At 43.7% G+C, this 14905-nt stretch overlaps 1 protein-coding gene across 5 annotated transcripts in view; it reads right to left on the bottom strand.

Moving 5' to 3' along the window:
• The window catches only part of CACNB2 (calcium voltage-gated channel auxiliary subunit beta 2), a 395704-nt gene extending 384014 nt beyond the window's left edge, over nucleotides 1-11690 (bottom strand). For 2 of the 5 annotated variants that reach the window (XM_043541291.1, XM_037890800.2), the window contains exon 1: nucleotides 10924-11686. In XM_043541291.1, coding sequence (XP_043397226.1) covers nucleotides 10924-11028 — 105 coding nt within the window. In that variant the 5' untranslated portion in view covers nucleotides 11029-11686. Of the gene's footprint in view, nucleotides 1-10923 lie in introns of all 5 variants that reach the window. The other 3 variants (XM_043541290.1, XM_037890799.2, XM_043541295.1) reach the window with 2 other exon arrangements.
• Between the last annotated feature and the right edge of the window lie 3215 nt (nucleotides 11691-14905).

Below are 14905 nucleotides of genomic sequence, written 5' to 3'. Positions count from 1 at the left end.
GTGCCGTCAGTGGTCTGTGCTCCTCACTGCTATGCTGGAGCCTCCACATTTATTTACTGACAAATAAAATTTGCAGAATTTTGCAGAATTTTAAAATATTGCGTACAGAATTTTTAAAATTTTGGCGCAGAATTCCCTCAGGAGTATAACATCTCAGTACAAAAATGATGAGCTGGAGAAAATGGAACAGAAAGAAAACTAAAATCAAGAGCTGGAATGCAGATTAGATAACCTATAGATCCGGGAATGAAGGACTAACATAAGGAACAAATGAGTACCTAAAGTAATTGAGAAGCATAATCCTGAAAGATTTGTCGAATCTCTTAATAGAGAATTGCTGGAGTGAGAAGAGAATGTTTCTATTCTGACAGACAGAACACACCAAGTGATCTTTCCTCCCCCTGTAGCAAGATTCGAGACGAAGAGACTTAAATGTGCACATGCACTAGATAACAAACAGCAGAACCTAAGGAAAATTCAGGACATGCTGACCTGTTCAAGAACAGTTCAAGAACAATCCATTGCCACTGTAATCATCCCCACCAAATGGGATTGTTCAGTGCTGCGGTATATCAAACCCTCTCTGATATTCAGTAGCATGTTAGCCATACCACGATTCAGAGGCAAGTACTGCAAGCACTTTAGTCAGTACGCAATATAGACTCTAGCACCTGGTGAGTTCCAGTAAGCACTCAGACACACAGCTCAGACAAAAGCAATTGTTTAGTAAGGCAGGCAGAAAAGAAGGTCACAAATATCCCACATACAACAGCTTAAACTACAACAAAAGATAAACATCACAATTCCTCCTTAGTCCATAGGGGGGATTATGAAAGAGGATTAGGCCAACTCAGGCACAGTACCTGGAATGCCCCCAATAGGTGCAATGGGGTGTCAGTCAGTAGTTCCCAACATGCTAGAGTTCAATACCATAAAGATATCTCTTTGGGGGCTCCTCCATGCAGTTGTCCAGTTGCTGTGCAAACTGCTTTCCCTGAAGCAATGTTTAGGCTGAAAGCCTCACCCCACAGTCTCCTGTCCTTTTTACAAGTCGCTTGGAGGGATGCTGCTTCAGTGCCCCTGTTAGACCCCTTCAAGCCCCCCTTTATTCAGAAACCTGGATGCAGGGTCAAGCCTTTGCTCCTTCCCCACCGGCCTTGTGTCAGCCTGCAATATGCTGTTGCCACTACTGCTGCTAACAACAGCCTCTCCCTTATGGGGCACTCTGCTTCTCATCAGTCTCCCAGATCCCAGGCTACCTCTGCTCTGCTGCTGGATCTCAAGAGGGCCAGCTCCCTTCCCACAACAGACATTTTCAAAGAGTTTCCGCCACCCTCATCCTCTTAGCCAGGAGAAGGGACTGGGCCTGCTCTCCTCACTCAGACCAACCATCTCCCTAACTGCAAGGGAATCTTCTCCCTCTTGCTGACCTACTACATGCCAGAGGTGACAATGGAACGTAGTGAGTCTGCTGCTCATCAGATTCATCCCACCATAGATTCAGACCTCTCTGCCTTCAGTCTGAGTGAAAGGAGTGTGTAACAGAGGCACTAGGTCTTAGGGCACATGTGCTCATCCCAGCAAGCCTCTTACGGACCTTGGGCCCTTTAAGACTGGGAGCTATTGTTGGAGGTCTGATCCTGCCTGCTCCCACTCATGTGCCCAATAGGAATTTTCATATAAGGCTTCCTGACTCAAACAGGAGAGCAGAAATGAGAGACCAAGCTCTGGGAAAGCCCGGAGTGAGGGGGAGGGGGGTGTGCAGCGGAGAGGGGTGTGTCTCTGCACCTGTCAGATAGAAGGCCTGAGGGAGAGACACCAGCAGAGAGCAGGAGAACTATGGTGAAGCCTTAGCTAAGGAGGACTGTGGAGTCCTGAAGACAAGGTCTAAGACAAGACTCAAAGGGGCAGTGAGACTGCCATTCAAAATGAAACCAGGAATATGACCTCTAGAAGGCAGTGAGCAGGCATTAAAGGAAAGTAGGGATTGAAATCACCAGAGAGCTTCAAATGGACCCAACAGTGGGGAAAATCTAAAGAACAAGGGCAACAATTGATGACATACCATATATAACTGAGAAACAAATGCCTACAGTAGAGACTGGGCACTCAAAATAAGCCTACTGCTGACAAAGAGCAGGGTGATGCAGGTTGAACCCCTCAACAGTTTGGGGAGGAATCAAGAGAGAAATAATTCTTGAAATCTGCCCTGTTTTATATTTAAGGCTATTAACATTTTTTTCTACCATAAAAGAATGCAACACTGGAAGGAGGTTACCACCTCCAGCCATCAGAGTGGAAAACACTGCCTCATGCTGGTGACCATGCTGGAAGCCTAAAAAGGGTAATTTGGTCTCACCTTCCCCTAATTCTAATCTATTTTATTCAAGCACTGCCATGTTGGAGCTGGCAGTTGAGGAATACTGACAGATGAGAATAAAACCTTCAATAGCTCCATAATAAGCAGGGATTAAATACAAACAATAATTCTATTAAATTAAGAGTAACAGGATCTTTTTGGCTATTAATTATAAAGTTAGTTTGTGAGTTAATATTAACAAATTAAGGCTTTGCAATAGAAGAATATATTTACAGAATAGGTGAAATGGGGTATGTATATATGGGGTAAATCGACTCAGCTGTAACTGGTCAGTAGAAGGCAGGTTGAATCTGCTGCTGCTCTTCTGATTCCTCACTAGAGGGTGATATGTCAATGAAGAGGGGAAGATTCCATGGCAGATGGATGATGGGTGGAGACCTGAGAGAAAACAGTGAGGACAGCTGGTGCCTGGTGACTGCTCAGGTGACTAAGCTGGGGTTCTGCCCCATGTGTGCCAATGGATCTATCTTGCTTTAAGAATAACAGGATGCATGTACACATTTGTAGATAATATTCACAAAGTGGAAAAACAAACAAATTACTCAATACTCACGCCGCGACATCAATTTCCCTCCAACAATCGAAACTGAACTACTGCAAGGACCTGAAATCAAATATGCTTAGCCTCGTGACAACATTACACATTCACACACACTCAGAATTCTTATATTAGAGGATAACCTAAGTATACAAATTAGAAACAAAAGCAAGAACTCCTGAAATGTGGAAGACAGAAGCCCCTTGAAATAGAAAGAAGGGAGCACGTATTGCCACAACAAAGACATCACAATATGGCTAGAAGTTTGAGGCTTTGTAAAAGGATATGAAAGAGATTAAGAAAAAAAGGAAACAAGGAAGAAGGATCTTGTTTTCATTTACAATTTGTCAAGCCACTAGGAAATTAATTGACAGATAACATAGAAGGAGGTAAAGAAAGAGCAAGATGAGAAGGAAATAATTAGGAAGGAACTCACTTCAGATAAGATATTTCCCCTCTCAGCAGGTTATTTCATAATTGCCAATTACAGGATTTCATGAACCTTCCTCTAAAAGTATCCCACTCTGGTCTCTGCTAGAGACAGGATAATGTACTAGATCAGTGGTTCTCACCCTGCGGGCCACTTGCAGCCCAATCAGCACAGAGCTGAGACCCATGTGACATTCTCAGGGCCACACAGGTAGCATTGGATACGGCCCACATTGGTAAATAGGTTGAGAACCACTGCACTAGACGAGCCAGTATTCTGGTCTGTATGGCAATAGTGCTAGGGATTTAGTCTCTGGACTTCACACACAAACACAAAAAAAGATCAATTTGGAAGCAGAAGCTGAACTGTGGACTCATTAAAAAATAGGATCAGACAGATCAAGAAATTACTATGGAAGAACGGCAAAGCATTGACACTTGCGCTCTGTCTTTTACTATAAATAACCAGGTGGACCTATCTTCTTTAAAAATTACTTGATTGCTAAACTGATGTGTTCTCATTTATTTGGCTTTTTGTTTGTGAAAAGCTGATGAAATAGGAAGTCAAGGAAAAAAATAAGGGCCTGATTTTCACAGGTACTGAGCACCCCAAGCTCCCACTTATGGAATTATGGGTGCTCATGACTAAGTCTAAGATTTTGACATGGTTGTTTTTAGTAAAAGTCATGGACAGGTCACTGGCAATAAACAAAAATTTATGGAAGCTGTGACCTGTCCGTGACTTTTCCTGCTGCGGCTCCATGGTTTCCCCCGCCACGTATAGAGGTTGTAGCTGCTCTTTCAGTAAAAAAAAAAAAATTAGACTTGTTCAGAAAACCAACATTTTTCCTGTGAGAAATTTCAGACAAAAAAAATAAGAACATAAGAATGGCCCTACTAGGTCAGACCAAAAGTCCATCTAGCCCAGTATCCTGTCTTCTGACAGTGGCCAGTGCCAGGTGGCCCAGAGGGAATGAACAGAACAGGTAATCTTCAAGTGATCCATCCCCTGTCGCCCATTCCCAGCCTCTGGCAAACAGAGGCTAGCAACACCATCCCTGCCCATCCTGGCTAATAACCATTGACCTATCCTCCATGAATTTATCTAGTTCTTTTTCAAACCCTTTTATAGCCTTGGCCTTCACAACATCTTCTGGCAAGGAGTTCCACAGGTTGACTGTGCGTTGTGTGAAAAAAAACTTCCTTTTGTTTGTTTTAAACCTGCTGCCTATTAATTTAATTTGGTGTCCCCTAGTTCTTGTGTTATGAGAAGGAGTAAATAACACTTCCTTATTTACTTTTTCCACACCAGTCATGATTTTATAGATCTCTATCATATCCCCCTTTAGTCGTCTCTTTTCCAAGCTAAAAGTACAAGTCGAATTAATCTCTCCTCATACGGCTAATCATACCCCTAATAATTTTTGTTGCACTTTTCTGGACCTTTTCCAAGTCCAATATATCATTTTTGAGATGGGGCGACCACATCTGCATGCGGTATTCAAGATCTGGGTGAACCATGGATTTATATAAAGGCAATATGATACTTTCTGTCTTATTTGATTAATGATTCCCAACATTCTGTTTGCTTTTTTGACTGCCGCTGCACACTGAGTGGATGTTTTCAGAGAACTATCCACAATGACCTCCAAGATCTCTTTCTTGAGTGGTAACAGCTAATTTAGAACCCATAATTTTATATGTATAGTTGGAATTATGTTTTCCAATGTGCATTACTTTACATTTACCAACACTGAATTTCATCTGCCATTTTGTTGCCCAGTCACCCAGTTTTGAGAGATGCTTTTGTAGCTCTTCACAATCTGCCTGGGACCTAACTATCTTGAGTAGTTTTGTATCATCTACAAATTTTGCCACCTGACTGTTTACCCCTTTTTCCAGATAATTTATGAACATGTTGAATAGGACTGGGCCCAGTACAGACCCCTGGGGGACACCACTGACTATCTACCTTTCTCCATTCTGAAAACTGACCATTTATTTCTACCCTTTGTTTCCTATCTTTTAACCAATTACGAATCTATGAGAGAACCTTCCCTCTTATCCCATGACTGCTTACTTTGCTTAAGAGGCTTTGGTAAGGGACCTTGTCAAATGCTTTCCCTCAAAGAATTCTAGTAGATTGGTGAGGCATGATTTCCCTTTACAAAAACCATATTGACTGTTCCCCAGCAAATTATGTTCATCTATGTGTCTGGCAATTTTGTTCTTTACTATAGTTTCAACCAGTTTGCCTGGAACTGAAGTCAGGTTTACTGGCCTGTAATTGCCAAGGTCACCCCTGGAGCCCTTTTTAAAAATTGGCGTCACATTAGCTATCCTCCAGTCATTTGGTACAGAAGCTGATTTAAATGATAGGTTACAGATGACATTTAGTAGTCCTGCAATTTCACATTTGAGTTCCTTCAGAACTCTTGGGTGAATACCATCTGGTCCTGGTGACTTATTACTGTTTGGTTTATCAATCTGTTCCAAAACCTCCTCTAAAGACACATCAATCTGGGAGAGTTCCTCAGATTTGTCCCCTAAAAAGAATGGCTCAAGCTTGGGAATCTCCCTCAGATCCTCAACCGTGAAGACCAATGCAAAGAATTAATTTAGTTACTCCGCAATGGCCTTATCGTCCTTGAGTGCTCCTTTAGCATCTCGATTGTCCAATGGCCCCATTGGTAGTTTAGCAGCCTTCCTGCTTTTGATGTACTTAAAAAATGTTTTGCTATTACTTTCTGAGTCTTTGGCTAGCTGTTCTTCAAATTCTTTTTTGGACTTCCTAATTATATTTTTATACTTCATTTGCCAGAGTTTATGCTCCTTTCTATTTTCCTCATTAGGATTTAACTTCCACTTTTTAAAGGATGCCATTTTTCCTCTAACTGCTTCTTTTACTTTGTTGTTTAGCCACGGTCGCTCTTTTTTGGTTCTCTTCCTATGCTTTTTAATTTGGGCTATACATTTAAGTTGAGCCTCTAATACAGTGTCTTTAAAAAGCTTCCATGCGCCTTGCAGGGATTTTACTTTTGGCACTGTACCTTTTAATTTCTGTTTAACTAACCTCCTCATTTTTGTGTAGATCCCCTTTCTGAAATTAAATGCGACAGTGTTGGACCACTGTGGTGTTTTCCCTGCCACAGGGATGTTAAATTTAATTATATTATGGTCACTGTTCCCTCTAAGCTGTGGGCATGTGCGCACGCACACAGATCCTAAACTCCGCACACACAGCAACACACTGTGCTCACAAAAATTTGCACAGAAGCACAACAATTTGCACAGAAAAAATTTTTTGCACACACGGCCTGTCAAAAATTAGAGGAACATTGATTACGGTCACTATTATCAAGCAGTCCAGCTGTATTCACCTCTTGGACCATATCCTGTGCTCCACTGAGGACTAAATCAAGAATTGCCTCTCCTCTTGTGGGTTCCAGGACTAGCTGCTCCAATAAGCAGTCATTTAAGGTGTCAAGAAACTGTATCTCTGCATCCCTGCCTGAGGTGATATCTACCCAGTCAATATGGGAATAGTTGAAATCCCCCATTATTATTGAGTTTTTTATTTTAATAGCCTCTCTAATCGCCCTGAGCATGTCACTATCACCATCCTGGTCAGGTGGTCTGTAATATATTCTTATATTCTTATTATTCAAGTATGGAATTACTAGCTGTAGAGATACTATGATACAGTCTGGTTCATTTAAGATTTTTACTTCATTTGATTCTATGCTTTCTTTCGCATATAGTGCCCCTCCCCCACCAGCTTGACCTGTTCTGTCCTTCCAATATATTTTGTACCCTGGTATTACTGTGTCCCATTGATTATCCTCATTCCACCAAGTTTCTGTGATGCCTATTATACCAATATCCTCATTTAATACAAGGCACTCTAGTTCACCCATCTTATTATTTAGACTTCTAACATTGGTGTATAAGCACTTAAAAAACTTGTCACTTTTTAGCTGCCTGCCATTACATGATATAATTGAATGGAACTTTTCTTCTTTTGACTGTCTCTCATCAAATCCTACCTGTATTTTATCATCTTCCATCCTCTCCTCCTTATTAGGACATACGGAATCTCCATTTATAGATTGGAGACCTAAAATTTATAGATTGGAGACCTAAACTTTTATCTAAAATCTTATCTACACTAGGATCAGAGTGTGCTAGTTATTACTATGTTTAATATTTATTTTAAAGTAGCACTCTCCCAGAAGTCCCAGTCAGAATAAGAGCTCCTTTATGGTTGTTTGTGTTTGCACAGCACCTAAGACATAACATGCTATTTGGGACAGGGACTAGCAGGTTTCAAGCATAATTTCCTTGATCAGTGCCTCCAGGGACTTTTGTTTTGTTTGCAAACCATGTTGGAAAACCATAATATAAAACCTTGCAACAGATTAACTACAGAGGATGTCAGTGGCTCAACAATATGGAAACAAACTATTAAGTATAATTGTTCCTTAAACTGCTATAGCATGGTTTGGCCAGCCTTTGTTGATCCACAATACGGAACATGATATATAACCAAAAAAAAAAAAAAAATGCCTAGCATAGGTAGAATCCTAGGATAGGACACAGTTTTGAATCTGGTCACATCCATACAGGTCAAGCTAAGTTGTAGAATGGTATTTTCTAAAGCACTTCAAGGAGTGACACTGCTGCATAAAACTTGAATGGTTCTCTGACCTCACCACTGGGAATATTGGCATGGAATACTTCTAGTAGTATCACAAAATATGATAGTCCCAAGTACCTTAAACGTGTGGGTAAATGGGCATTACTAGAATATATGTAGTACAGTAAGTGATGGATCACATATCCTACATTCAGCCTCTTTCTCACTGTGACTACTTATAATAGCATCAAGTTTTTACTGTATTAATTTTTCAGAAATAATGGAAAAAAGGATAATGGTCTCTCAATGCAATAAAATGCTAAGGAATTAATTGAATATTAATATTCAGACAAAGAGGTGTTCTATTCCAATAATGTTCTTTGATACAAAAGGATTACATCTGATTAGTATACGTGCCTAAAGGCAATAATGGACTTTGGTACAGAGAAGTGCAATTTGCTCCTTGCATTTACTCAAAAGCTTCACTATCTTTACCACACACACACACACACGCGCACGCACGCACACACAAAAAAAGCCACCATTTGTGCTCTAGCCATTCAGTAACCAATTATATAAAACAGAATACAAGTACTGTACTGTACCCGAGAGACAAATAATGCAGGGTGTTGTTGGTGAACTAGCCGTTCACCTCCAAAGAGAGATTCTTTTATGCCTAGTTAAGACCACAGATTAGAATGAATTTTGTGACCAATAATGGACATTTGTCCACATCAGAAAACCACTACAGAATTTGGTACAATTGTCAGTCTCTGCTCAGGATAGGGCAGAGACCAGAAGAACAGAAGTATTTGTAGGTCAGGAATTAGGTGCCAGGGCATCACTGTGTGGGAAGGCTTGCAAAGCATATGCCTACATTGCTACATTTCTGACTGTAGTTTCAGAAGTAGGGCCCTACCAAATTCACAGTCCATTTTGGTCAACTTCATTGTCAGAGGATTTTAAAAATCATAAATTCTGTGATTTCAGCTATTTAAATCTGAAATTTCACAGTGTTGTAATTGTAGGGGTGCTGACCCAAAAAGTAGTTATGGGGGGTTTGCAAGGTTATTGTAGAGGGGTTGCAGTACTGCTACCCTTACTTCTGTGCTGCTGCTGGCAGGGCACTGCCTTCAGATCTGGGCACCCAGCCAACAGCCGCTGCTCTCCGGCTACCCAGCTCTGAAGGAAGTGGAGAAGTAAAGGTAACAATACCGTGACCCCCCTAAAATAACCTTGTGACCCCCCTGCAACTTCCTTTTGGGTCAGGACCCACAATTTGAGAAATGCTGGTCTCCCCGGTGAAATCTGTATAGTACAGAGTAAGAGCACACAAAAGACCTACATTTCACGGGGGGAGACCAGATTTCCCGGTCCGTGATGTGTATTTCATGGCCATGGATTTGGTAGGGCCCTATTCATAAGCAAAAAGAAAAAATATACACTTTTTCTTCTTTTTTTTTTAACATGGACTGGTTTCTCAATAGCTGAATTGTTATTCATCTTTAATGATCTCCAATAAAGGTCAATTAGACAGAGTGACACCATTTTCATGTGACAACATTTCTAATCCAACATTTTTGTGATACCTAATGGGCCGCCTTTTCAACTAAAATAAAGGATCAGAAACAGTTTTGACAACAACAGAAAGGTATCACCCCAAAGAGAACCAGAGTGTTCATTATTTCAAATGCACACAATCAGATATTAGCACACACTGGGTTTCAAAATAGCAAAATGAATCTATGCAGACATGTAAGGTAAAGCGAAGAGAAATATTATACAACATTAACATACTAAACCAAAGCTTTATCTCAAAATGCAATATCTTCAATAGATGTAAAAAGAAAAGGAGTACTTGTGGCAGTGAGCTGTAGCTCACGAAAGCTTATGCTCAAATAAATTGGTTAGTCTCTAAGGTGCCACAAGTACTCCTTTTCTTTTTGCGAATACAGACTAACACGGCTGTTACTCTGAAACCTTTCAATAGATGTGTTAACCTCCATTTCTCTATCTCAAACACGCACACTCTGCATACAATATATATTTTACTTTAACAGCATCCTTGCGGGGGGACAAGATGGTACACCCAGCTTCCTAATTTTATTCTAGAAGCTAGAATCTGTAAAGTCAGGAACATCTTTATCCCAGCCGAGGTCCTTACTCCTGCTGCTTTATATGGCATAAATTCTGTCTTCTCCTATAAAGCAGGGTTCCTAATCTATGGACACATATTGGATGTGAGCAGGGAGACAGGCTGTACAGTAATATTGTAAGCAACATGTATGTCGCACCAGATACAACAGGTTGTTAGAGATGGGGAAATTACCCTTTGCTTTAGAAAGGAAGGCACTGAACAACAGTCATAGTACTATGTTCTTACATTCATCTGTACTCTTTAGAAAATGACAAGGTTTACAAAATATCTATTTCACTGAACACTTCCTTGAATGAATATGTTTTAATTAAATTGCATTTTAAGGGGAGGGGGGAACGGATCTCAGATCTCTTCTAAGAGCTATCAAACTTCCCTTCTAAATGGGAATTGAAGCTGGAGGGTAAGGAGTTCGGGAAATCCAGCTGTTCCTCTCCTAATCTCCTTGAGGCTTTCTGTTAGCTCAGAAGGGTTGGGACCTCCTAAGGCTCGTTTAAAAGCGTTTCTTTGCAGCGAGGACTCTGTTCTGAGGGTGAGGGATGGATGTTCTAGCGCAGACGGCCACGCTCACGAGCTAGGGGATCGGATTAGCTTTGCACATCTGTCCCTACGGGGACTGGGGAGAGTGCCCGCCCTCCCCCCAGAGCTCCCCCTGCCCCTTATTACAGCAGGGTCCTGAGCGGGGAGGAAGATGGAAGCCAGAGACGAGCTGAAGGGACCCGGCAGACACCGAAGGCACAGCCAGGGACCCCAGGCCCGGAGAAGCCCCTCACCCCACCAGGTACCTGCGCGGCTGTTGCGGCGGGTGGGGGGTTGTCCAGCAGCTCCATCTGCAGCTCCTGCGCCGCCGCCGGAGTGGGAGGCGATTTGGACATGTCGCTTTGGACCATTGGAGAAAAGTACCAGCCGGCTTCGCCCCACGCAAGCCCCGCAGTGAATCAGTGCAGAGCCCCGCGCCGGCACCGCCCGCTGCCGCTGCCTGCCCTCAGCGCCGTGCCATCGGGAAGCCTGCAACGCCGGGCGGGGAGCAGGAGGAGGCGGCGGCCGCCGGGAGGGGGCGAAGGGAGGGAGGGTCGCTGGGACTCCGCGCGGCTGCCCCGCTCGCCTCGCCCGAGCTGCGGCTGCTGCGGCTGGAGACTGGGGCGCGGGGAGCGGGCACCGCCGCCGCCAGGCTGAGGGGGAGGAGACGGGGAGGCGCGCTGGGAAGAGGGCGAGCGGCAAGGACCGTCTCCCACCCACGCGAGCTCCCCGGCAAGGGGCGAGCCGCGCCGAGCGGCCGCGGGAGGCTGGCTGCAAAGGCGGCGCCCGGCGGGCAATCACTGACGGTCCCCCCTCCCCCGCCCCCCACACCCGCCAGCAAAGTTTCTCCTGACGGGTTGGGGGCGGGGGGCTTAACACTGAGGCCGATGAGGCAGGTTGGTAAGGGCTGGATGCAGCCCAGTCCCCGGCACAGCCAGCCACATCTGTCACCTCCCACGGGCTGGAGACTTTCTAAAGTGGCTGCGAAGCCGGGGCAAACTTGGGCTGCGGGACAGATGCGGCACCTCGCTGCGACCGGGGCTTCCTTTTATGGGCATTGCTGAAGTGCAGCCCCGTGCCCCACACTGCACGGGACGTGGGAGCCCCTCTCCCAAAGAGTTTGCGGCCTGAAGACACGACTGTTGTCAAAAGAAAAAAAAATGGATGCAATTAAAACATTCCTTATATTTCTGTCCTCTGTAAATGATAGCACAGATCACTTCCTAAACGCCACGGGACCCAAAGGTCGAGTTTCCTTTGGCGTATGCCACAGCTTGGCCATTGCTGCATTCGCGAGGCGAGTGTCCTCAGTTTCCCGGGATCCCCCATCTCCTGTTTAACGTTATTCGCAAACATGTTCCCTCTATTTAAGTGGAATACGAATGACCAAATACGTTTTCAACTTTTTGTATAAAGGCAGCTAGTGAACGCACAGTATGCCCTCCTCCTTTCCCCCACCAACTAAACTTATACATATCTAAGCAGACCTGGATGATGATGCAGGACCCTTGGTGGCATATTCCATCTCTAGACAGCTGTACAGTTGAAAGTACGACAAAGGAAGATCAGGGAGTATTTGCTGTTTGTAGGTGATGTAAACTACAGGAAGATAACTCCTCCCCCACAGTGATACTGATTTTATGAGGCAACTGGCATCTCAGGCCACGTCTACACTAGAAGAGTTTGCCACTAGAACTTTTGCCAGCTTGCAGCCACCATCATTGCTATGTTGCTAACGCCTGTGCACACCTGGCTGCTTTTGCTGGTGCTGTGCATCCTCACTACCAGAGCTTGTGTCTGGCATGTCAAAGTTCATGGCAACTGCACCTGCATTCCCCCTCCATGGTCTACCAAGGGCACTCACTCCAGGCTTCCAGCTCTGTTACCTCTCTTGGGAAGAGACTTGCATTTCTCTCCCTCCTGACCAGGGTTTTTTCGAAAGCACACAATTCCTACATCACCTTCACTGTGATATTTCCAGCAGTCCAGACTGCCTAAACAGGCCAACATTTGTGCTTTGCTTTCTTGCCAAAGGCTCATGAATAATGAATTGCCAGCAGTTATAACTTACTACACAGCCCTTTATAAGCAAGTACATTTATTCTTAAGGTGAAAGCATTATAGAGAAAACTTATTAAAAACAATAAGCGAAACTACATGCCCATTAATAAGCCTACCAGAGATCACACACACCCCCACACACCCCGACAACTCCAACAAGGACTCTGCTCTGGTAGGAGTCAGTCCTTGAAACTCTACCAAGGGGTTTTCTGTAGTTACAAGTTCATAAAGGCCTCAGCTCAGAACAAGCACTGCCACAAATAGTTCTGTCTTTTATACATCTTGGGCCTTTGATCTTCAGACTCTAGGAACAGTTAATTGGCAGATAATGGTCTTCTCCTTAGTGTGTACCTTCAAAAGGCTGGGTTTTTGCATAACCCAAGGTGTGAATTTGCATTCACCTCCCCCTAAAAATTCCCCAGGTGGACACTCAAATACAGTTTGTCCCAAAAGTCCATTCTTGTCTGGCACTTTGTTCAGTATAGTCCTTTGAAATTCATAACACTCCCCACGATTCACAACCCAACCACCCCCTAGAGAAGTTATGTGCAGTTCTAGCCCACAATAACACAACTTTTGCATTTAATACAATGGACTCCGAAGATATTTAAACTTAATTCAGTAAGGTTGTTCTATTGTAGGAAATTGCCGTATCTGTCACAAGGTAGAAGACATGGTACACTGTGGCTAAGCATCCCCATGTCCCCTGAGGCACAGTCCAGCTCAATGCTTTGTGGGACCTTTAATTCTCTGGATGCAGTGCTGATATCCCACAATGCACTGCATCCAGGGAATTATGAGAGCCCATGATTCCCTTTCCTCCATCCCATAATTTTATTTTTTTTAAAGTTCACAGAATTCCTCATGTCACTGTTCTCACTCTGCCATCTCACCAGCGGAAACGTGGATGCTACATATGTCAGAGGATGGGGAAAGGAAAAGATTTGGAGTGGGACAAGCTATACACCAACAACACACATGAACTCTACCAGGGATGATCAGGTTTCTCACTATAGTGGTGCTGAAATCACCAAGATTAATAAAATTATTGGTGATTTCATTTACCATGTATATGATGATTCTTATGGACTGACTCCAAATTTTATGCCTGCCATGATAATGGTTGATGTCTGCAACTCCCTGCAGTAATCTGTGCATAAGGCTGGGCATACTCTGGATCCAGCTGTTGGGACAGAAGTGGAAATTGGAGGGATAGAAATGACCGCTGTCATGTGCCAGCCATTGTCACCTGTGATTTGAGGTTTGGGGTATACCTGTCCTGACTGGATGAGTGATCTTTTTTTGATAGAACTAGTGAGGTTCCAGACAGACAACACAATGGATAAGGCGGCAGTGGCACTGGAAGGATTGCAAAAGTGCAGGGGCGGTTCGTCATCATTGGCCTGGCCACCCCTCAGTCATGACAGTGGGGCAGCTGGGCCAAATTTGAATCAGTGCCATTGTGATGTGGTGCATGGAGGTGCATTGCCACTCAAAAGTGGTCTGAATGCCCTGCTTCCTTGATGAAGGGGCAACTGAGCCAAGAGAAGGAGCTCCGCCATCATCATACCCAGCTTTTTTCAGGGGCCAAGGTAGGGCTTGGATCCCTCATTGTGCCCCTGCCAACTTGAGCTTTTCAAAAGTGGGGGTTGTAATGAAATGCTAAACTACAGTATCCTGTTCAGCCACTTATTTAAATGAACCACAACCATACCTTCAGAGCATTAATGGATCTTATGATGAACACATCTGGTGTGTATAAGCAAGCTCTGTGACCAGTCCATAACTGATGCAGAAGTACATGACATGGTGTCAGGAGTGAACTAAGAACAGAAACAAAAGGAAAACAGCAACAAAGGTTGCAGTTGGAAGGAAAACAGCAACAAAGACTGCAAGATCTAGCAATATGCAATGATTCAATGCCCCAGAGAACTTCAGCTTTGACAAACCTTTGCAATGGACAGACTGGAAACAGAATTTTGCAAGATTTTGAATTGCAAACAAACTCCACAGAGAAGCTGGAGATATACAAGTATCTTCTTTAATTTATGAGATACGGAAGCAGGCAGAGAATATCTTTAAATCCCATGACCTTACTGAAAACAGCCACAGAACTGACTCTGAAAGGGTTCTATGTTTGGCGCATACCTTATACATCAGAGAAATGTGGTTTATGAAAGAGCATGT

The sequence above is a fragment of the Chelonia mydas genome, chromosome 2, assembly GCF_015237465.2.
Source record: "Chelonia mydas isolate rCheMyd1 chromosome 2, rCheMyd1.pri.v2, whole genome shotgun sequence".
NCBI classification, from domain to species: Eukaryota; Metazoa; Chordata; order Testudines; family Cheloniidae; genus Chelonia; species Chelonia mydas.
The sequence above is the reverse complement of the archived record's forward strand: the minus strand, read 5'-3'. Positions and strand labels throughout refer to the sequence as shown.